Genomic DNA, 25,711 nt, shown 5'->3' on the forward strand with positions numbered 1-25,711 from the left:
ATAAGTAAGTTGGCAAAAAATCAAAACCAATTTTAAAAGCCCTTAATATTTTTTTTTAAAACCCATTAATATTTTATTAATTTTTCGAAGAAGCACACGAAAAACAACAACAATAAAATTGGATCATCAAAATCACACTAAGCGTCTCATTAAGAAAACCAAAACAAAACAACCGACCACTTCAAAGGGGGGGCATCACCTGAAGCATTGTCTGACTTTCTTTTGTTGTTATTGTTGGCAAACGGTTTGGAACAACAAAGAAAGCATATTTAAGAATATAACCGAATATATACCAAAAGAAAGGTAAAATTTTGCGGACTTATGAGAGTGTGTTTGTGCTAAAAACAACATATTGAATTTCAATCAATTGAAAATTGAAACTATAAGAAGACACACAACTTTTTCCAATGCAAACATTTCAACTGGGCAGGTGAAAGAGCTCAGTTGTGCAGAAAAAAAGTTTGGTGTAAAAAATTTTAAAAAATTTGAATATTTACCAAAAAGTGAAATAATGAAATTCTTAATAATTTGTACCCTACTATGGGTATCCGCCCAAGGACAATATGTCTACGAGCCACCAAATCAAACCGAGGATTTACAAACTGTGCAACGTTACGATCAGACACCAACTGCAGGTTTTTATGACATCTTCAATGGCTTTCAAATTGACTTTGTTGACGGTAGTTTTGGCAAAGCTAAACCCCAACGCAATAACTGCAAATCTAAATGCTGTAAGTTTTGAAATCGTGAATGCATGAATATGTCCTTTGAATTTAAGTGTATTCCTTATCTTGGATTTTGTAACTAATATTCCATGTTTTCCATTTTTTATTTGTTCTTACTTCCTTCCAGTCTGTGGTGCACCAAATGGCAATCGCATTGTTGGCGGCACACAGGTGCGCCAAAACAAATATCCCTGGACAGCCCAACTGTTAAAAGGTCGCCATTATTTGCGTCTCTTCTGCGGTGGCTCGTTGATTAATGATCGTTATGTGTTGACTGCTGCCCATTGTGTCTACGGTAATCGTGAACAGATAACAATACGCTTATTGCAATTGGACAGATCATCTCGGGATCCTGGCATTACCAGAAAGGTGAGAAATCATAACATTAATAGTGAGTCGAGGGTAATATTTAGTTACCTTCCGCATTGCATTCATTGTATTGTGGATTCTTCCGCTTTTGTTTGGGAAGAGAGTTTTTTTAAACGACAGGAAGAAATCAATTTTAAGCAAAGTTTACAGTTAGCAGGATGGGGCATACAAAGAACAGTGGGCGGAATTTATATTTTACTGATTTATTTAATGATTTTATAAATCACTGTGGATATGATACAAATTATTTTTTTAGAATGATGTTACTGAATTCAAGCGCCAAAGTAGTGTTTTGAAACCCTAGTATCTCGACTATCTGAATCGATAAAAATATTTGTGTCCGTTTGTTGGTCTTGAAGACATGATCCATATTTGAAATACCTGTAATCAATAAGCGATTTACACCATGGTGCGTTTTTGGACCATAATCGACCATAATCCGCAATATATTGACTAATAGGGTTGTAGCCTTATTTGAGATTTTTTTTTCTAAAAAATCAAGCAATATTATGCCGATGTATTGCTTGATCTTTAGGAAGATATTTTTTGGGTAATTTGTTCTATTGGTAGTTTTGATTACGTTATGATCAAACCAGTAAGGAAAGTAGTAAAGTCGGACGGGCCGACTATAAGATACCCTTCACCACTTTGGGTATATTTAATAAAACTATATAACTTTGGGTCTTTGGTGCACATGTTACTTAAAATCTGACGAAACTATATATAGAAACTATATCTAAATCTGAAGCGATTTTCAGGAAACTTAACACACATCATTCTATACTTCATTCAGTACGATATGCCAAACTTCGTGCAAGTCGAAAGATATACAGAGACCCTGATGCACTATTTATCTAAAATCGGACGAAAATATATATGAACCGATTTTTACGAAACTTAACACACACCACTGTAGACTTTATTCAGTACGCTGTACCAAATTTCGTGGAAATCGAAAGATATATAGGGACTTTGGTACATCATTTTCCTTAAATCGGACGAAAATATATATGCGAGCTATATCTAAATCGAAATCGATTTTCAGGAAACATAACACACATCATTCTAGACCCAATTTATTATGCTGTGCAAAATTTTCTTGCAAATCGCAAGATCTAAATGTCTTTCGATTTGGACTTTGGTACACCATTTTCCTTAAATCGGACGAAAATATATATGGAAACCATATCTAAATCTTAACCGATTTTCACGAAAATTAGCACACACCATTATTCAGTACGCTGTGCCAAATTTCGTGCAAATCGAAAGATATTTAGGGACTTTGGTGCACCATTTACCTTAAATCGGACGAAAATATATATGGGAGCTATATCTAAATCTGAACCGAGTTTCACGAAACTTAGCATACAACATTCTAGGCTTAATTAAGTACGCTGTGCCAAATTTCGTGCACATCGAAAGATATATAGGGACTTTGGTGCTCCATTTACCTTATATCGGACGAAAATATATATGGGAGCTATATTTAAATCGGAACCGATTTTTTCCAATTTCAAAGGGTTCGTCCTTGGGCCAAATAAGTGACGTATGCCAAATTTCATCCAATTCGGATAATAAATGCGACATGTACTATGTTCACAATTTAACATGGGCAGACAGACAGACGGTCGGACGGACGGACATGCATAAATCGACTTAAAAAGTTATTCAATGTATATTCTCAAAAGGAACCATGTGTCTATCTCGTTTCCTTTTGCCTTTTACAAACATATGCACAAAGACATAATACCCTGTACCACAGTGTGGTGAAGGGTATAAAAATCAGTCTTTATTATGGATTTCCACGATATCGAATCACCCAAGGATAGTAGGACCAATTGTACCTATATCGAGTTTGTACCATTATACCGACATTACAAGATTGTTGTCAACGCACAGAACTAGATTTCACAATAAACAAAAGACTAAAGAAACAAACTTCTTATACGTATTTCTTTAAAATAAATCATTTTACAAATATATTTCCCCTTCTTTAATTTCCAGGTTGTCCGCACCATGATCCATCCCCAATATAACCCCAACACAATTGCCAATGATGTTGCCTTGTTGAAATTGGAATCACCTGTTCAATTCAACGATAAGATTCGTCCCGTATGTTTGCCAACTGCCAATCAAAATTTCGATGGTAAAAATGCCGTTGTTGCCGGTTGGGGTCTATTGAAGGAGGGTGGTACCACCTCCAACTATTTGCAGGAAGCTACAGTTCCAATTATTTCAAATCAAGAATGTCGTCGCACCAGATATAAGAATAAAATTCAAGATGTTATGCTATGCGCTGGTTTGGTTCAGACCGGTGGTAAGGATGCCTGCCAGGGTGACAGTGGTGGTCCATTGATTGTCAATGAGGGTCGCTATAAATTGGCTGGTATGTATTAAAGGCAATGCCATATTTTGTTTATATATATTAATGATTTTTGTTTTTGTTTGTAGGTGTTGTTTCCTTTGGTTATGGTTGCGCTCAAGCCAATGCTCCTGGCGTTTATGCTCGTGTTACCAAATTCTTGAGCTGGATCGAATCGAACACCAAGGATGGTTGTTACTGCAGCGATTAATTTGCATAGGAAAGCTATATATGAAATTGTAGTGACAAAAAGCAATTTCATCAAAAATTATCCCATTTCACTTTTTAATTTATAGAAAATTTAATTATTTATTGGCATCACTGATTCATATCCAAAATAAACCCATAATTTATTAAAAAAATAGATTGATTTGCGACGAGGCTTATATATAAAACAGATCTCCTTCGCTGTTTGAAATTTCGTGGTGTTAAAACCACGGATTTGTTAAAGAATATTTTTTCAACATAATATAATATTATATTCTGCGTGAACCATCAGCTATTTTCGCTCAGTTATATATGCAAAGTGGTGAAGGGCATGATATATCCATTCTCACAACATGAACTAGCCAACGTAGTCGCTGCAGCTCGATACGTCTAACAATGTCGATGTCCAAGAATAGATGGTACAACTCATGGTTCATTCGACGGCGATATTCACCGTCAACGCAGATCGGCCCATAGATCTTTGGGAGAATTTTTCTCTCAAACACTCCAAGAGCTGTCTCATCTGCTTGCGTAAGTACCCATGCTTCAGATCCATATAACAGCACGAGTAGTATCAGCGTCTTGTAGAGTGTGAGTTTGGTCTGGCGGGAGGTGGCCTTGAATTTGATTTGTTTGCTCAGACCATAGTAGCATCGGTTGGCCATCGTTATTGTTCAGAATGTTTTGAACAGAAATTTTATTTGTCAGCTCTTCTTGCCAATTGCCAGCATGTTCAAAATATTTTGAACCAAATTTTGTATTTATACCCTTCACCACTCTGTGGTACAGGGTATTATGTCTTTGTGCATATGTTTGTAACAGGCAAAAGGAAACGAGATATACTCATGGTTCCTTTTGAGAATATGCATAGAATCACTTTCTGAGTCGATTTATGAATGTCCGTCCGTCTGTAGATGTTAAATTGTAAACAAAGTACAGGTCGCATTTATGAACCGATGTGGATGTAATTTGGCACAAGTCACTTATTTGGCCCAAGGACGAACCCTATTGAAATTGGGAAAAATCGGTTCAGATTTATAGCTCCCTTATATATTTTCGTCCGATTTAAGGTAAATGGGGCACCAAAGTCCCTATATATCATTCGATTTGCACGAAATTTAGCATAGAGTACTGAATTAGGTCCAGAATGATGTGTGCCAAGTTTCGAGAAAATCGGTTCAGATTTAGATATAGCTCCCATATATAGTTTCGTCCGATTTAAGGTAAATGGTGCACCCAAGTCCTTATATCACTCCATTTGCACGAAATTTAGCATAGTGTACTGAATTAGGTCCAAAATGATGTGTGCCAAGTTTCGAGAAAATCGGTTCAGATTTAGATATAGCTCCCATATATAGTTTCGTCCGATTTAAGGTAAATAGTGCACCAAAGTCCCTAGAGTACTGAATTAAGTCTAGAATGATGTGTGCTAAGTTTTGGAAAAATCGGTTCTGGTTTCGATATAGCTCCCACATATACATATATATTCGTCCGATTTTACATAAGTGGTGCACCAACCTTCTAATGTTTGTCCGATTAACACGATTTTTTGCACAACGTATCAAGTTGAGACTTGAATAACGTTATTGGGTTTTGTTGAAATTGATGTAGATGCTGTCATAGCTTCCATATGTATTTCGAATGGATGTCTGAATGAAATTAAAATTTTAACAGTGCGGTGACCGAAAATTGCTATAAGTCGTTTTTCATAAATTTGTCCCATGGTACGAAGTCGACTTTAAATCTGCCCTAATGAAATTAAATTTATCATAGGTTGCAAAAAGATTTGCGTATGTTCCTTGGAGGGGATACATATGTACAATATACCCAAAGTGGTGAAGGGTATCAAATAGTCGGCCCAGTCCGACTTTACTGCTTTCCTTACTGGTTTTTGATCGCTGAATTGTTGTAAAATAAGATTCTACAATCCCACATGCAACGCTGATAAGACAGTGGTTGTTTGTGTTGAGATTTTATGACGCACACGATAGGAAACACTCTCCACAGATCAATGTCTATTATTAGAACAAATAGTTTATTGATAAGTACTTTGTGTTTTTGAGATTAGGCTAAGCAAGAGTGGTTTAAGTAGAACCGATGTCATCGGCGTAGGCGAGTAAAATGTGTTGTTTGGGGTACAGATTGCCATTTCTGTTCATTTTTGCCTCTCGTATGACCTTTTCCAGCTGGATGTTAAAAAGGTCACACGATAAACTATTACCTTGTCTGAATCCTCGTTCGGTATTAAAGGGTCCGAAAGGACCTTTCCGACTTTAACTGCATGGCTTTATACACCTCTGAACGGATAGGGCTGTCGAATGCGGCTTTATAGTTGAATAGGTAGAATGTGTCGATGTGATTTTCGTGGGTTTTTTCCAGGATATAGCGCAGAGTGAAAATCTGGTCAATGATGGATTTGCCAGGTCTGAAGCCGCATTGGTATGGTCCAATAATGTCATTGAGAATTGGCTTCAGTTGTTCGCATAGTACGCTGGATAGCACTTTATATGCGATGGGAAGGAGACTTATTCCTCTATAGTTGGCACATATCGTCTTGTCTCCTTTTTTGTGCACAGGACACAGGATGCTGATCATTGGGCATTCATTCTTCTAACCAAGTTGTACTAATCAGCTGGCGCATAAAGCTTATCAGTATCTAACCACAAGTCTTGAATAGTTCGGCTTGTTAACCATCGGTACCTGCTGCTTTATTATTCTTCAGCCGATTGAGTGATATTCTGACTTCATCTTTGCTAAGTGGTATACACTCTATACCGTCATCTCTTATTGGTTCTGGGGTATTTACTTCACTGCTACTATTTGATACCAGAAGTTTCTCAAATTGCTCCTTCAATATCCTCAGCACGCTGTCTGTATCTGTCACCAGGTTTCCTTCTTTATCTCTACAGGAGGATGTGCCTGCACCAAAGCCTTCGGTTTGGTGTTTTAACGGTTTGTGAAATTTTCGGACTTCATTCTGACTCCTGTACATCTCGATTTGCTCACGCTCACGTTTTTCTTGCTCTTTCTTCTTTTTTCTGAAAATACGTTTCTCCTCTCTCCTTTTCTCCCGATAGTTCTCCATCGCATTACGCGTTTTTACTATCCGCAGGGTTGCCATATACACTGCGTTTTTCATATCCGTACCATTACGACACTCCTGATCGTACCATGGGTTTCTTGGTGGTGGTTTTTGGTACCCAAGTATTGATGCAGTATGGCAATTCTCTGCCATTGTGCTTCTATATTATTATCGGGACAAGGGGTGCTTTCGTCAAGCAGTTAGGTAAGTTGAGCGTAGTAGGCTTCTGCTATATGTTGTGTTTGCAGCTTTTCGACGTCAAATTTCCGTTTTACATTAGATCGCACCTTTGCTGCCACATTAAGACGGGTGCGTACCTTGGCTCGCACATGGTAATAGTCCGAATCTTCATGGAGGCAGAATTTTCCGACGGTGGGGTCAAAGATATTTTCCCTTCCAATTTTTGTTTTTTCATAGCAGATTGGTTTTTCCGAGAGTGGGCAACTTCAACCCGACGCCTGAACACTATTTCATCGGGTGATGAAAATAGCTACCCCAGGTGGCACCGCGGGGAGGTCATTGTCCATTGAAAGAGGGACCAAGATAAGCCTGGACTTCGCCATGTTAAAGCCAATCAGAGCCGTTGCTTGGTATCTATCATCCCCTGGCCACAAAACGTGGATTATTAAGGAATATGTTTTGAAAAACCAACGGACCTGAAATGAGGATTTTTGAACAAAAAATATTTATGGACCAATAGTCCATGAAGCTTGAATTCTTAATAATTTTTAGACTTATTTATCAAGAACTAAAAGCGTATTAAGCTAACATATATACATTTTTGCAATATCCTCAATACCCGCATATCCGTTATTCCTACCCGCCTTCTTTAGGCACAATTACTTCAACTTATCCTAACACCAACACTAAGCAGGAAATAATTTAAATTGATCAGAAATTCAACTAGTAATCATTATTCATGACAAACACTTTCATGTACCCCCAAACCCAGCAATGTCCAGTTTCCCTCAGATAGTCAACAAAACAGCAAAAAAGGGAAATCACAAGGTTTTCCCAATTCATTATCACCTCAGCAAAGTGGTCATTTTTCATGCTAAAATCACCATAATTTGCAAGTTTTATTTTAGATTTTCCTGTCTATTATTCGTTGTTGGCATTTTTGCCGTTTCGTTCAAAAGACGCTTCAGTCGTGATGGCTGAATTGAAAAATAATCTCTTTACGGAAGAAGTAACCATATTGTTATTAATAGCAAAAGAGGATGTACACAGGGATAACAACACCGACGACAAAAACAACACCAACAACATTAAAAAGACAATGAAGAGTTGTGAATAAAGTTCTGAAGATATAAAAACAAAAAACTCCCGCGGGTACTATGAAGGGATAAACAAAGCCATGCCAAAGCTGATCTTGAAAACATACACACACACGCTGACACATACACACAATTCATACACACCCATTTGGACAAGCCTAAACTGCAACGACTTATCATCGCGCACACCTTAGAAGAAGAAGATGATGATGATGAAACAGAAGAAAAAAATTAAACCGTAGAAATGACCAATGCTTGACTAAACTTTAAATAATGTCTAACGGGGAAGAATGCCTGTTATTAAGGTCATTTTGACAAATATATTTAAAGTTCAGTTTGGACAAATATTTCAAAATAATCGTATTACTCTGGCTTCTAATACCATTAGTATAACAATGTTGGTATGCGATAATCCCGCACAAGTAACTTCAGGAATGTCTTAAAAGACAACAGTTAATTTTTCAGAAATTAAATTTCATATATGGCGGACATATGAAATTTAATTTCTGAAAATTTACCTATTGTCTTCTGACACATTCCTGAAGTTACTTGTGCGGGATTTTTGTGCGATAATAATAATCCTAGTTCATACCAGAGCCAAACCTGCACTCTTTCGAATGCCCTTGGAATCTAACAATCCAGTGATCGAAAATCATGCCGCCGTCGAAAGGAAGGACTTTTTGTTAAGTATAAACCAGTAAGGAAAGTTCCAAAAGTCAGACGGGACCGGGAACATACAAGAGATGCTCATATGTACAATATCTTCTACATAGGAAAGACACAGCATCTTTGGTGGACCACTGAATGGAATCATATGACCATAACTTCTCGAATTGACGGTGACAGCCGTTCCATTGTCGTTCTCAAAGAAATAAGGTCCAATAACACCTTCGGACCAACCAGTGACTTTTTCTTTGTGTAAGGTCCTCTCTTTAATTACTTGAGGATTCTCAGAAACCGAAATACTACAATTTGTTTCTTGAACGCAATATTGCCGTCTCCCGCCTGTTGTTCAATTAGCCATTCCACATATATAAATGGAAACCAGTAAGGAAAGTAGTAATATCGGACTGGCCCGGCTATATGATACCCTTCACCACTTTATGTATATTGTATATATGTATGCTAACAATTTCATGCTATGCTAAATTTAATTTCGATCGGGCCGATTTAGAATCGTTTGCGTACAATGGGACAAATTTATGGAAATCGATTTACAGCAAACTTGACACACGCTACTCAGTATGCCGCACTGTTAAAAATATAGTCACAATCAGACACCCGTTCGAAATATATATGATACGTTGTGCAAAATTTCGTGTCAATCGGACAAACATTAGGAGTTTGGTGCACCATTTACCTAAAATCGGATGAAAATATATATGTGCGACCCATATCTAAATCTGAATCGATATTCTCGCAACTTAACACACCTTATTCTAGACTCAATTCAGTACGCTATGCCAAATTTTGTGGAAATCGAAAGGTATATAGGAATATTGGTGCAACATTTACATTAAATCGGACGAAAATATATATGTGACCTATATCCAAATCTGAACCGATTTTCAGGTTCATCATCATTCTAGACTTAATTTAGTATGCCATGCCAAATTTCGTTATAATCGGAAGATATATAGGGGCTCTGATACACCATTCACATTTAATCGGACAAATATATATATGGGAGCTATATCTAAATCTGAACCGTTTTTTTTGGAACTTAACACACATAATTCTAGACTTAATTTAGTACACCATGCCAAATTTCGTGAAAATCGAAGAATATATTGGAAATGAGATGAAAATATATATGTGAGCTATATCTAAATCTGACCCAATTTTCTCGAAAATTAACACCCATCATTCTAGGCTTAATTCAGTACGATATGCCAAATTTCGTGCAAATCGAAAGATATATAAGGACTTTGGGAGCTATATCTAAATCTGAACCGATTTTCACGAAACTTAACATATGTAATTCTAGACTCAATTCTGTGCGCTATACGAAATTTCGTGCAAATCGAAATATATATAAGGACTTTGGTGCCCCATTTACATAAAATCGGACGAAAATATATATGTGAGCTATATCTAAATCTGACCCGATTTTCGCTAAACTTAACACACATCATTGTAGGCTGAAGTCAGTATGATATGCCAAATTTCGTGCAAATCGAATGATATATAAGAACTTTGGTGCACCATTTACATAAAATCGGACGAAAATATATATGAGAGCTATATCCATATCTGAACCGATTTACACGAAACTTTGCACACATCATTCTGGACCTAATTCAGTACCCTATGACAAATTTTGTGAAAATCGAAAGATATATATGGACTTCGGTACACCATTTACATAAAATCAGATGAAAATATATATGGGAGCTATATCTAAATCTGAAATGATTTTCACGAAAATTAGCACACATAATTCTGAACCTAATTCAGTACCCTATGCCAAATTTCGTGCAAATCGAAACATACATAGGGACTTTGGTGCATATATCGGACGAAAACATATATGGGAGCTATATCTAAATGAGCCGATTTTCACCAATTTCAATAGAGTTCGTCCTTTGGCCAAATAAGTGACTTGTACCAAATTTCATCCAAATCGGATCATAAATGCGTCCTGCACTTTGTTTACAATTTAACATCTACAGACGGGCGGACAGACGGACAGACTCAGAAAGTGATTCTATGCATATTCTCAAAAGGTACCATGTCGCTATCTCGTTTCCTTTTGCCTGTTACAAACATATGGAAATCATAATGATGGTAAATTTTTATGCGCCAAAAATGTGATCTTCAAAATATTGGATTTAGATCCCATCCTTCTTTAAACCAAATCTCTTTCAGACAATTTGGAGTCGACTTACAAATGTCTGTCCGTCTGGCCCTTCGATAACTCTCGAAGGGAGTAACCGATTTCATCCAAACATTGCACATCTTAATTTTTCTTTCAAACTTAGTTCAAGTTCGAAGATGGGGAATATCGGCCTACTTCTCCAATTAGGATACTTTCCTCATCAACGAATCCGCATCAAGAGTCTTTGCCGTATCTAAGCTGTTCGGTCAACACTTCCAAAATATAAAAAAGAAAACAACACGCATTTGGTAGAAACGCTTCAAACCTTTTGTTAACTATCATCACTGGCAGATAAAACGTGTTAGTTTTAAGTCAACTCTTCATTGGAGTATCATTATCAAGTCACGACAAATTCTATGCGAGGTACGTTTGAGATTTTCCTTTTCGTTCATCTCGCTGTTGCTGCTGTTGTTGTCGTTTATTTTTTCGGTGATTGCGCTTACCATGAAACAAAAGCGAAACGCAAAGGAACACCATTTGAAGTTTGTCAAGCTTCACAGGTAAGACAAATAAAGTGTCCTTTTCGGACTGAGAACTTCCCTTTTTGTATGCCAAAGTTAGAGCGACAGCTACCAAACCATTGACTGCTGCATGGCCATTTATGGAGTGAAAGAGTTTTGGGGATATTTGTAAAAGTTCATCTTATGCATGTTCAAAATGCGGAAAAACTAAAGCGTTACTAAAACATTATACTTGTTGTTATTGTTGTTGTTTTTATTTCCTTAATGCAGCCGCTGCTGTCAAAGTTCTTGTTTTGTTCGTGTGACGTAGTGTGCAGCACCACGTATTTGGTTGGTGGGACTGCTGCACCACTATTGTTAAAACGGCAAAGAATGGCACGAGCAATTCACACTGTCAGCAATCTAACAATGACCATATAAGCGAAGTAGGTGTGAAAATTACAAATGCAAACAATGCATCAAACTTGGCCAAAAACATAGAGCTACGAAGAGAGAGATTGCACAAATCTGTCCACGGCAAAAGAGATTTATAAATCAGATTAAAAAATCAGTGAGTCAGTGTGTAATGACACAATGGGATGGGTTGAGACAATGTGAGGAATATATTCCTTAAATGGCATAAATAAAATCGATTGATTTCCCTATGTATATGGTTGAGCTCTTAACGAGTTTCCAACATATGTCACACCTCAATTTTTTTTCAAAAAGAGGTATTATTTTGGTATTCATGAAAATATATATTTTTTTTATAACCTTCACCACACTGTGGTACAGGGCATGGTTCCTATTGAGAATATGCATAGAATCACTTTCTGAATATATTTATATAGTTTCGTCCGATTTTTTTAAACGAAGCACCAAAATCCCAATATTGGCCCGATTAAGACAATATTTTGCACAGAGTACTGAATTAGGTATAGATTGATGTATGTAAAGTTTTGTTGAAATCGATTCAGATTTAGATATAGCTCCTTCATATATTTTTGTCCGATTTTATGCAAATTGTGCAACTGAAGGAGCCTATAGTGCATAGCGTATTGGATTGAAGATGTTTCAAGTTTACATATAGCTTCCATATATATTTTCATCCGATTTCATCAAAATGATTTAGTGCACAACGTACCAAATCGAACCTAGAATAACATGTATTGGAGTCGAGATAAATTTTGGATAGCGCACTGTGTTGCAGCATACTAAATGGTTGTTGTTTATAAGAATTGTATATTTTTCTGTTTAAATTTCCTCTAGTTCTGTCCCCAGATTTAGAAATGCAGCTACCTCCACTGGCTGTAACCACAGATCTTCCGGAGTAAGGTGAGTAGATTTGGCTGGGCAATTGAATAAGTGCAGTGTGGCATGAGGGCCTTACCACATGCTGGCAGACATCCTGTACCTGGTCATCAATCCGTGTCCAATACGAATTGAGCCGACTGCACCATCCAGAACGTAACTGGGCCAAAACTACTCTGGTCAAAACTGGTCAGGTCTGGGCAGCTGACGTATGTATCCGTTTAGCGCTGCGGCTACTGCATATATATACCAAATGGTGGATGCCACGGTTGGTCAAAAACGTCCATTTATATATAGATCTTATACATATTTTGCTCGATGATTGACATTAAATTTTTCATAAATTTCAGATTGGTATGTGTATGGACTGTTTTAATTTAGTTCAAATATCTATTAACTTCACGCAGTTAATTCAATCCGATTCCATTTGAATGGTCCTCCAAGGATGCTATGTCTATTCTAACTAAATAATATTGTACATATCGGCCCCGTCTGACTTTTGACCTTTCCTTACTGTTACGTTTTTTATAACATTTATTTTATAAAAGAGGAAGTTATGCCGGAAGTAATGAAAATATATAAGAGAAACGGCATCAAGGCATGACAAAATCCCAAAATGAATACCATTTGTTTTCGATAGTCTCACGAGGTCTTAAATGGACATATCCCAAAGAAAGAAGTCTAAAGGAGGCGAATCACTGGTTGGCCAATTATGATTACCCCTCCTAAAATATAGCTGGTTGGCTACAAGCTAAAGACCATCAATTAAATTCCGATTTTAAGCGGGTTGAATAAAAATTGTCGATATATACCGCTACTTCGTTAGGGAATGTAGGAAATATTTAAATATATTTTTTTGTTTTCACAGAAAACTACATATGCATATTTGAATGCTATACACTAATGCGAACCTCAAAATAAATCAAGCTCTATACTGAATTTGGTACCATTTATTACCTTTTGTGCTCTTGTAGTACCTATTTCCAAAACTAATTTCAATTTGTCCAATTTGTCCAATTTATACCAAATTAAGTATCACATTAATGTAAATTTCCATAAGTACCCGCCACCTCGACAATCCAATAGAAATCGTATTTCCCAATTTCAGAATTCCAGCAACGATAAACCGATACACCAAATTCCAAAGATTCCTACATACCCCAGTCCTACACTCCAACAATAATCTTAATTACAAATTTCAGCACTATAGGTTCACCTAAATCACCTAGTTCTAAACTGTATTAAATTTAGTACATATAAGTACAAGTCTGCATTGCTACCTACATCATACACTAAAAGAGTAATCTTAATTCCACCAAAATTTAAATTGTACCAACTTTAATACCATAAGTACAAAATTTCAAACCGTCGTCCATAACCCAATCCCAATTTTAATTCCAAATTTCGGTTCACCCTCAATCCAAATTGTACCACATTTACAAAATCGAAACTACCTACATATCCCAATCGTACACGCCGATGGTAATGTTATTTTTTTCAAATATTAGAATCTCCAACCGTTCCTACTAAACTTCAAATTATACCAAATTTAGTACTGTTTCGTACTATTCGTATACATGAGTATACGCTTCCAAAACCTCCTCCTTATATCAACATTACTTCTCAACCTTGATTCGCATTCCGAATTTCAAGATTTTAGCTCGTTCCGTTCCCATGCTACGAAATTGTTCCAAATTTAGTGCATTTTAAAACTTTAAGTTTGAATTTCCAAAAACCCTTTGGTACGTCTATACTACACTCCATCAGAGACTCTCATTCCAAATTTAAGAGTTATAGCTCTACCGGTTCGCAATAATACTAATGGCACCAAACTTAGTACTTTTCTTGCCGTTCTACACCTTTTTCAAATGTTATTCAAAACATTTCAATTGCAAATGGAGAATTTCATTTGAAATTCGAAAACTCAATTTGCAATTCATAACATTTCACTTGTAATTCGAGTATGTAATTTGTAATTCACAACTTTTTATTAGTAATTTTAAACTTTTCATATGAAATTCAAAAAAATCCATTAAAATATTTTCATTTGTAATTGTAATTTAAAAACTTTCATTCGTAATTGGTATACTTCCATTTGAAATTTTTAGAGTTTCATTTGAAATTCGAAGAAATCTATTTAAAACTCAAAGAATTCAACTTGAAATTTATAACATTTCACTTGTAATTTATAATATTTCAGTTGTAATTCATTTCAAATTCATACATATTCCTTGTGTGTTACCAATAATATTTTTCGAAATCGAAATTAAATGTTATGAAAAACGAATGGAATGTTATGTATTTCAAATCAAATGCTAAGAATTTCAAATGGAATTATTTAAATTTCAAATGGAATTTTTTTTAATTTCAAATGGAATGTTATGAATTTCAAATACAATACTTGGAATTACAAACTGAAGTTTATGAATTTTAAATGGAATTCTATCAATTTCGATAGGTATTCTATTAATTACAAATGAAATGAACGAATTACAACTGATATGTTATGAATTGCAAATGGAATTCTCGAATTGCAAATTGTATGTTGTGAATTACAAATGGAATTCTCGAATTACATTTGATATGTGTTGAATAACATGCTAAAAAGGTGTAGATCCGAATATTAGGTTTACTCAGTGCCTTCTTCTGGGTGAAGACAATATTATTAATATTCAACCCATTGTGACTGGATCAATCTTCCGCTCCTACTGTTGTTGTTATTATTTTTCTAGATATCACTTGAACTTGGCCATAGAAAGATCAAAGTGTGTCAGTTACAAAATGAACAGCAAACTACGACCAAATTGTAAATGCAACAAGTTGCATTTATAACGAAAAGAAATCAGCGGCTAACGTGTCACTTTTGCGTTCATGTTTTCGTTTTTTTTTCTCTCCATCTTACCCTGATGAAGTTAACTTTTCAAACCGACACTTTGGCAATAAACCTTGTAGTTATTGCGCAAAGAAAACTGATCCTGTAGCTTATGCTGGATAGCGATGATCATGATTGTCTTACACTTCGCGTGCTGCTTCTTCTTCTTCATTGAATGAGAATTTGCCCCTGGGGCATTGCAAGAAAAGGGATTTGCTCTGCTTAAGAAAGGAGAATAACAAAACCAGAAAGAAAAGAACTTAAGACATTTAGCCGCATTACATGTATTATTTATTTCCTGTAGTTTCAAATATGAATCACAAAAATAAGGAAATCAAAAGACCGCTTTATAAAATATTCGATGTGTTGTCGACTGTGTAAATGCTTTTGCGACCGACCACACCTTGAATATGATGTGTAAAGTATTTGAAGATCGGTATGTGAGAAATGGTTTTGGTGAAATATGGTCATCTGAAGGGAATTATTTGATCGGCGATTGCCATTTCAGATTGGTTGGACAATAGATAAAGATAAATCTTAATTTATATTTGTTAAAAGTTATTTCTCAGTTTATAACAAGAGCAGAATATACTTCACTAACCACTATTTTATTAAAAATAATAAATAGAGATCCTTTTCTAACCACTATTGTATTATAAATCATAGGAATGGTCTATATCATAGGATTGATATTCTATTACCTCCTTCACCTTACCATAACCTTAGTTCTACAATGCAATCAACCTGTTTACAAATCCTATTATCCCATTTTATGCCCCATACAACCTTCATATACATAGGTACGTGCGATGTTTGAAAAATTAGTCTTCTATGACATTCTATAGAAGTTGCATGTCATTAAGTTGCGTGTTATTTGCTACGTTCTTCCGCATTCACTCTTCACACAAAGAAGTTCAATTCGTGACTGACATTGAAGTGTACAATGTTTGATGGAATGCATCATGCAATAGTTTTTTGTAAGAACGAACGAATGGTTAGTTAAATAGTTAGGCATTTTTTAATTTTGCATACCATGGATGCATTCGGTATTGGTGGTATTTTGAATACAGACGAATAGTATACATAGTTTCCTTAAAATGCACCACCAAAATTATATGATGCTAGAACCTTCAAAATTCCTAAAATGGGAGTTACCATTATAGGTGGACTAAGAATCAAGGAGCTGTATAGAGTAGAGAGCTGAGCGAGTATATGGGGACTATGTCAAATTAAATACCTCTATTAAAATGTTTGCTGTGAAGAATTAGTTTATACTACAGGATATGTGAATGCGTCTAAGACATTCACGTAAAATCAAGTGGGCCCTATTTTTGAGAAAAATACCAATTTAAATATATGTGGGTTCTGAAAATTTTTGGGTTTTATGGAAAAATATTTGACCTAAAAAATCGAAATGCTAAGTTAAAACCATTCGATTACCAAAAGCAACTTGAAGTTTCAAAACACCTAAAATGAGGGAAACCTATAAATGGGGAGGTTATGTAAAACCATGGACATTTTATGACTCGGAAATATTAAATTATAGTCAATCAGTTGGAAAATGCGACTGAAACCTTCAATGATTATATTTAAGGGGATCATGTCAAAACAGTGAATACAAAAGATCGACCGATATTTATATTCTTTTGGTAGGATTATTTCTCACTAATCAGATATCAAATCAACAAGGGATAAAAAACTAGTAAGGAAAGTAGTAAAGTCGGACGGGGCCGACTATATGATACCCTTCACCATTTTGAATATATTCAACAGATGAATATATATATATATATGTACATATATAAATATATATATATATATATATATCTTTATATATATAAGCTATATAAAAATCTGAACCGATTTCAATAATACTTGCCAGAAATTCACTTATATTAACTACAGTTAATTCTACCAAATTGTGTGTCAATCGGACAAACGTTGGGACTTTAGTGCACAACTTACATAAAATAGGAAGAAAAAATATATAGGAACGATATCTAAATCTGGGCCGATTTTCAGGAACCTTAACACACATCATTCTCGACCTAATTCATTACGATGTGCCAAATTTCGTGCAAATCGAAAGATATATACGAACTTTGGTACACCATTTACATTAAATCGGACGAAAATATATATGGGAACTATATTTAAAACTGGACCGATTTTCAGGAAACTTAACACATATCGTTCTTGGCCAAATTCATTACGCTATGCCAAATTTCGTGCATATCGAAAGATATATAGGAACTTTGGTACACCATTTACATTAAATCGGACGAAAATATATATGAGAGCTATATCTAAATCTGAACCGATTTTTCTCAATTTCAATAGGGTTCGTCCCTGGGCTAAATAAGTGACCAATGCCAAATTTCATCCAATTCGGATCATAAACGCGACCTGTACCTTGTTTACAATTTAATATGGACCGACGGACATGCCTAAATCGACGCAGGAAGTGATTCTATGCATATTCTCAAAAGGAACCATGTGTCTATCTCGTTTCTTTTTGCCTGTTACAAACATATGCACAAAGACATAATACCCTGTACCACAGTGTGGTGAAGGGTATAAATAGAAAGAAAAATCACACCAGTGAGCGGAGCAGTGTAGTCGGCTTTGATTTGTGGTCTATAGATCGACTTGATAATAACACAAAAAATTAAGTTTTCGGTCCACTTCATTCCAAAATTATTGTCTGATCATCACCGAAAATTATAGGCATTGTCCTTGAACCTAACTGGAACCTCATGGAACATTTCAAAGCGATCAGCGCTATAGTTCCGCTTTCTAGAGTGATAATGGGTTACTAAATAATATACGAATACGGAAATACCTGTAAATATTTACGTGTAACTCCCACATCCGAGCACATACAACAATATAATTGGTATTAATTTAAAGGTCAACCACTCCTCTTGGATATAATATAAACTTCTCGGGTCTATGTCCTTCAGGGGTAAATATATACGCTATAGAATACAAATTTTGTCATTTTTCACACAAAAGCCATCTTTATGAAAACAGGTATGCTTATTCTTTGGCCTGATCCCCTTCTCCATGCAAAATTTCACGATGTTTGGGCCATTATTGCGGCCTCCGGAGCGACCAGAAAAACCGACAAAAATTTAGTATTTGGTCCATTTCATTCCCAAAATATGAATCGATCTTTCCCAACAACAATAGGGGTCTTCATTGGCCAGAACCCATCCTACATGCAAAATTTCGTGAAGGTTGGTCCATAACTGTGGCCTGTATCGTGTTTACAAATTATAATGGACAGACGGACACACATGACTAGATCGACTCAGCTAGTCGAGATATGGTCGGTATACTTAAAGGTGGGTCTAGGACCAATATTTCGCGGCGTTAAAATCTTTTAGGGCTGCACAAATATAATTTGGGTATAATCCCAAAAATTTAATTTGGTTTTGACCAAGCAAAAATTGGATCAATTTATTTTTCGATAGAATATTTCTTATTTCAAAATAAGTTTTGCCACTGTAAATGCTAGCTATTTATACCCTTAAGAACACAGTGGTACAGGCGATAGAAACGAGATAGACACATGGCCCCTTTTGAGAATATGCATAGAATCACTTTCTGAGTTGATTTCTGCATGTCCGTACGTCTGTCTATGTACTCTTGTTAAAGTGCAGGTCGCAATTGTGATCCTTTTCGACCATTCTCTCAACAATCATCATTCCCAATCACCGTTAAATCATTGTTGCTGATCGTCGTCTCCGACTCCCAATAACAATCGTCAAATCGTCGTAGCCGCTCTCAACAATCACCATTCCTGATCATCGTTAAATCATCGTTGCGGACTCCTGATAATCACCATACCCGATCACCGTTAAATCGTCGTCTCCGACTCCCGACATTCATAATCCGCGTAGTCGCTTCCGAAGAGTTGCTTCTTGGAACTGTTCATAACACGTCATTACACCGTATTTTGCATAAACACAAGAACTCAAAGCGGTCCATCATTAACAACGTAGTGTCATTGTTTAAAAAGTACATTTGGACTGATGAGGTCCATTTCCACCTTCGGTGCCTACGAAAAGAGTAGTTATTGATAATCCTATCCGTACTCAACAGGTTATGGTCCGGCAAGGCTATTGGACATGGATTGGACTTTCAAAAGAAGCCACCGTATTGTCTCTCGGAGAGTTGTTCATAATTGGCAATAGAACCCTTATGATATAACACTTCTTGATTTCTTCCTTTGGGGACACTTGAAAATATTGTGCACTTTAATGGCGTACACAACGTCAATTCAAGATGCGAGGACAGAGGGTAGTCATTTCACGATGTGGTAATACAAAATTGTATACAAAGGAAGCGTGATCGCAATGGCCGTGGACGAACCCTATTGCAGTGGCTAATTGGTTATTTGGTATATCGGTTGAAATTTAATGGTTATACCTTACAACAGCTAACACTATTCATTCTACCACAAGCCTTCGGTTTATTCAAAATCATTTTTTTATTTATGACACTCTATGGTGAGTAAATGAGCGATATATTGATTCCATACCAAAGTCACAATATTATGATGCCTTATAAATCGGTCACATGAAGGAAGTGAAACTCCCACAAATCAAATAATTTTACGTTACATTATAAAGCAAAATCTGGATAGGACATCCTTCTTACATTTTAGGGAACATCACATCTCAGAGCTAAAATACACACAACAACTGTGTTTAATTTGATTTCTTTGACAGAGGCAAGACCATAACAAATTTTAGTTTAAACTCTCATCCTGTCAATCATAATAAAATATTTGCTATCATAGTACAGTTCTTGTTGTTGTTTTTTTGTAAAATTCCCATTTTTATGGTCGTACGTACGATGTATCCTCCATATGTGGATCATAAATTTGTTTATTAGTGATTAAGTCTTCTTCATTGCACAAAAATGTGTACTGCTCTGTTTTTGCAATTCCCGGAGTGATCATAAAGTATATCTGCATAGAAGAGAATTATTTAAGCCTTTCGGCGGCATAATCGCACTCAGCCTAAATAACAACAACAAGAAAATATTTATGAGAAGACAGACCCCACTTTAAAGTGTTCAACTCTTGTCCAGATTCATTTTTAACATTTCAATGAGATGACTAGCGTTGGGATGAAAAAAGAAAAACAACAAAAACGGTGGACAGTAACCTAACGAAGTCAACGTGTATCCATCGCCAGTCATCCATCCAGATGTTGATGTTTAGTACATGATGCATGCATACATGACCATTTCCAAAAGGATGAAGCCTTTTAGGACACATGTGCGGAGTATAATTCACTTGGACTATTCCTATTTGCAAGCATACCTATTGATGATTTACTACGTGCACGGGGTAATGGCCGCTTAAAGTTGTTAAATTGAATTCATACGAAATAAATTTGTTTGATTTTTTTTTAGGTTCGTAGATCGATTTTAATGCAGTTAAAATGATTTATGGTAAGAAATTGCTTTACGATGGCTGGTATAACAAAGGACAATATTTGAAGATGTGTTGCTGATTGTGTAACTTCAATTATTTGCCATACAATGTAGGAGTATTTCCGTTTTGCTTGGAACCCTATGGAACATCATTTGTGTTTAGGCATATGATTACAACGATTATGGATAAATATATAATTGCAGTTAGAATCAGAAAAGTATTATACTAAATCTAAATTTATCTCATAGCTAAATGAAATAGACTGTCGAGCTTTAACATACATGGTCGTTTAATTCAAACATCTTTCCAACGCCGAATATTTTCCAAATCACGAAAAATTATATATAGAAGAAAAAAACTTGTTTCCATATTTACCGATTCCAAGTTTATAGTCACACTAAACTGCGAGTTTGATAACAGAATTAAGATCACCTTATAATGGAATTTTTTGCATATTTCAAAGCCTAAATACCGTTTATCAAATACTTTCTATAAAATTTTGTTTTGTTTAAGTTATTGCAAATCGATACCGCCTATTGATCAGAGTTATAACAACATATTAAGTTGAATAAATAACAAATTTTGACAACTTTCTGAGGCAAATCATAAATTAAGGCATAAATCAGCCAACAAGACCAGCCATACCAAAGTACAAAATGAAAAAATTCGCTGTTGCAAACATAAATTTACTGTGAAAAGAATTCACTTCGTTGGGCGGGCCGGGTGGGCGGGGGGGGGGGGTGTACCAGGGGCTGCATACGTCCCTGGTACATGGTATTATGTCTTTGTACATATGTTTGAAACAGGCAAAAGGAATCGAGATAGACCCATGGTTCCTTTTGAGAATATGATTAGAATCTCTTTCTGAGTCGATTTATGCATGTTCGTCCGTCCGCCCGTCCGTCTGTCTGTCCGTCCATGTATTCTTGTGAACAAAGTACAGGTTGCATTTATGATCCGAATCGTAGGAAATTTGCCTCAGGTCACTCATTTGGCCCAAGGACGAACACTATTGAAATTGAAGATTTGTATATAGCTCTCACATATGGTTTCGTCCAATTTTATGTAAAAATGAGAAAGAACAAGAAAAATGTAAGCGGGAGTAAATCGAGATGTATGGGAGTCAGAGTAAAACACCAAACCGAAGGCTTTGGTAAATGAACATCTTCCTGTAGAAATGAAAATGGACACTTGGTGACGGATACAGATAGAGTGTTGAGGATCAGGAAGTAGCATTTTGAAAAGCTTCTGGTATCAAATGGTGACGGTGAAGAAGATACCCAGAACCAATTACAGATGACGGCATAGAGTGTATACCACCTAGCCAAGATGAGGTCATATTAGCAATTAATTGACTGAAGAACAACACTATTCATGACCGGAGGTCAGATGCTGGTTAGAATAAGCACTAGCTGATTAGTACAATTTAGTTAGAGGAATGCATGCCCATGATTTGAGACTCAGCATTCTGAGTCCCGAGAACAAAAAAGAAGACAAGACGATATGTGCCAAATATTGATGAATAAGTCTCCTTCCCAACGCATATAAAGTGCTATCCAACGTGCAGTGGGAATGACGGAAGCCAGTGGTCAATGACATTATTGGACCACACCAATGCGGCAACAGGCCTGGCAAATCCACCATTGACCAGATTTAAACTCTGCAACAAATCCTTGAAAATACCTACGAAAAACACATCGCAACACAATTCAATCCGCTAAGAGGTGTTTACTTTATACGGCTATGCAGGATAACTTTAATTGGTACAAGGTCAGCAATTAAAGTGGGCAAGGACATCTCGATACCGAACGAGGATTCAGACGAGGTGACAGTTTGTTGTGTGACCATTTTAAACATATTTCTTTTTTGAAAGGGTCATACGAGATGAAAATGTGAACAGAAATGGCACTCTGTACACCAAACAACATATGTTACTCGCCTACGCCAATGACATCGACATAATAATGGAACATTGCGAAAGGTAACAGCTGCCTTTGAACAAATTGAGAAGGAGTCTGCCAAAGTGGGTCTGGCAGTAAATGGAGAGAAAACCAAGCTGATGGTATCAACGCGCCTGAGAACCAGTAGATTATGAAACTTGAAAACTACAGCTTCGGAGTTTCAAAGATTTTATATACCTCCGTACCGCCATAAATAAAACCAGTAAGGAAAGTAGTAAAGTCGGACTGGGCCGACTATATGATACCCTTCACCCCTTTGGGTATATTCTACATATGTATCCGAAAAGACGTCGCCTTTTTGAAGGAATTTTGACATGAAATTGAATGAACTTAAATATGTGATTTTTATGTCTTTCTGGAACCTATGCTAAATTTCATTTGGGCAAGTTAAGAGTCGTTTGCGCACAGTGGGACAGATTTCTGTAAATCGATTTAAAAAAAATTTGACATACGCTATTCGGTATGCTGCACTCAATCTCCATCAGACACCTATTGAGTATTTGGTGTACAATAAACATGAATAAGTCGAAATTATATATGGAAGCTACGATATATCTATATCTGAACCGATTTGAAGCAAACTTGCTAGAGATTAATTTATATTAATTTCAGTACGTTGTGTCAATCGGCCTAGCTGTGGATCTTCACAGCACAATTTAACTAAAATCGGACGAAAATTTATATAGGAGGTGTAGACATCTTACTTACTTACTTAGCTGGCTTGTTACAGAACGGTTGTTCCATAAGCCGAGCTTAAAAAAGATTTCCAAGCGCTTCGGTCTTGTGCGCAAGTCCACCAATTTGGAAGACCACGTTCCAAGATGTTGTTTTCTACTTGGTCTTTCCATCTAATTCGTGGCCTTCCCCTTCTACGGGAACCATCAGTAGGCTCATTTTTATATGCCTTTTGAGCTGAGGCATCTTCATTCATCCGCACAACATGGCCTAGCCACCGTAGTCGCTGCAGCTCAATACGACTGACTATGTCGATGTCCGCGTATAAATTGTAGAGCTCGTGGTTCATTCGACGCCGATATTCACCGTCGATGCAGATCGGCCCGTAGATCTTTCGGAGAATTTTTCTCTCAAACACCCCAAGCGCTGCCTCATCTGCTTGCGCAAGTACCCATGCTTCTGATCCATATAATAGCACGGGTAGTATCAGCGTCTTGTAAAGTGTGAGTTTGGTCTGGCGAGAGCTGGCCTTGTTTCTAAACTGCTTACTTAGACCATAGTAGCATCTGTTGGCCATCACAATCCTTCTCCGAATTTCAAAACTGATATTATTCGTTTTATTTATGGCGGTACCAAGGTATATAAAGTCTTTAACTACCTCGAAGCTGTAGTTCTCAAGTTCCACAGTTCGTCCGAGTCTACTGGACGTCTTGCGCGTTGATACCATCACTTTGGTCTTCTCGCCGTTTACTGCCAGACCCAGTTTGGCTGACTCCTTTTCAATTTGTTCAAAGGTGGCTGTTACCGCTCGCAATGTTCGACCTATTATATCGATGTCATCGGTGTAGGCGAGTAACTGATGTTGTTTGGTGTACAGAGTGCCATTTCTGTTCACCTTTGCGTCTCGTATGACCTTTTCCAGTAGGATGTTAAAAAGATCACACGACAAACTGTCACCTTGTCTGAATCCTCGTTCGGTATTGAAGGGCTCCGATAGGTCCTTTCCTACTTTAACGGCTGACCTTGTGCCACTTAAAGTTATCCTGCATAGCCGTATTAATTTTGCAGGAATGCCGAACGCAGACATGGCTTTAAACACCTCTGAACGGATAGGGCTGTCGAATGCGGCTTTATAGTCGACAAATAGGTGGTATGTGTCGATGTGTTTTTCGTGGGTCTTTTCCAGGATTTGGCGCAGAGTGAAAATCTGGTCAATGGTGGATTTGCCAGGTCTGAAGCCGCATTGGTATGGTCCGATGATGTCATTGACCATTGGCTTCAATCGTTCACACAGAACACTGGATAGCACTTTATATGCGATGGGAAGGAGACTTATTCCTCTATAGTTGGCACATATCGTCTTGTCTCCTTTTTTGTGCACGGGACACAGGATGCTGAGGTTCCAATCATTGGGCATGCATTCATCTAGCCAAATTGTGTTAATCAGCTGGTGCATGCTCCTGACCAGCATCTGGCCACCAGTCTTGAATAGTTCGGCTGGTAACCCATCGGCTCCTGCTGCTTTGTTGTTCTTGAGCCGATTAATTGCTTTTATGACCTCATCTTGGCTAGGTGGTATACACTCTACACCATCATCTCTTATTGGTTCTGGGGTATCTTCTTCATCGCCACTATTTGATACTAGTAGCTTTTCGAAATGCTCCTTCCAGATATTCAACACGCTGTCTGTATCTGTCACCAGGTTTCCTTCTTCATCTCTACAGGAGGATGTGCCTGCATCAAAGCCTTCGGTTTGGTGTTTTACTCGTTGGTAAAATTTCCGGACTTCATTTTGACTCCTGTACATCTCGATTTGCTCACGCTCACGTTTTTCTTGTTCTTTCTTCTTTTTTCTGAAAACACGTTTCTCCTCTCTCCTTTTCTCCCGATAATTCTCCATCACGTTACGTGTTGCTACTGTCTGCAGGGTTGCCCTATACGCTGCGTTTTTCACATCAGTAGCATTACGACACTCCTGATCGTACCATGGGTTTCTTGGTGGTGGTTTTTGGTACCCAATTGTTCTTTTTGCTGCAGTTTGTAGGGGGTGGGCAATTCTTTGCCATTGTGCTTCTATACTATTATCGGGACAAGAAGTGCATT

General features: G+C 36.8%; 1 protein-coding gene across 1 annotated transcript; it reads left to right on the top strand.

Moving 5' to 3' along the window:
* The first annotated feature begins 511 nt into the window (after positions 1-511).
* On the top strand, positions 512-3,675 carry LOC133336754 (trypsin-1). The gene is made up of 4 exons (XM_061545034.1): positions 512-731; positions 853-1,094; positions 3,099-3,480; positions 3,546-3,675. The coding sequence occupies exons 1-4, from the start codon at positions 512-514 to the stop codon at positions 3,665-3,667; spliced, it is 966 nt and encodes a 321-aa protein (XP_061401018.1). The 3' UTR covers positions 3,668-3,675.
* Positions 3,676-25,711: the final 22,036 nt, after the last annotated feature.

The sequence above is a fragment of the Musca vetustissima genome, unplaced genomic scaffold, assembly GCF_032173495.1.
Source record: "Musca vetustissima isolate MV318-11 ecotype Yass unplaced genomic scaffold, APGP_CSIRO_Mvet_v1 utg8974, whole genome shotgun sequence".
Classification (NCBI taxonomy): Eukaryota; Metazoa; Arthropoda; class Insecta; order Diptera; family Muscidae; genus Musca; species Musca vetustissima.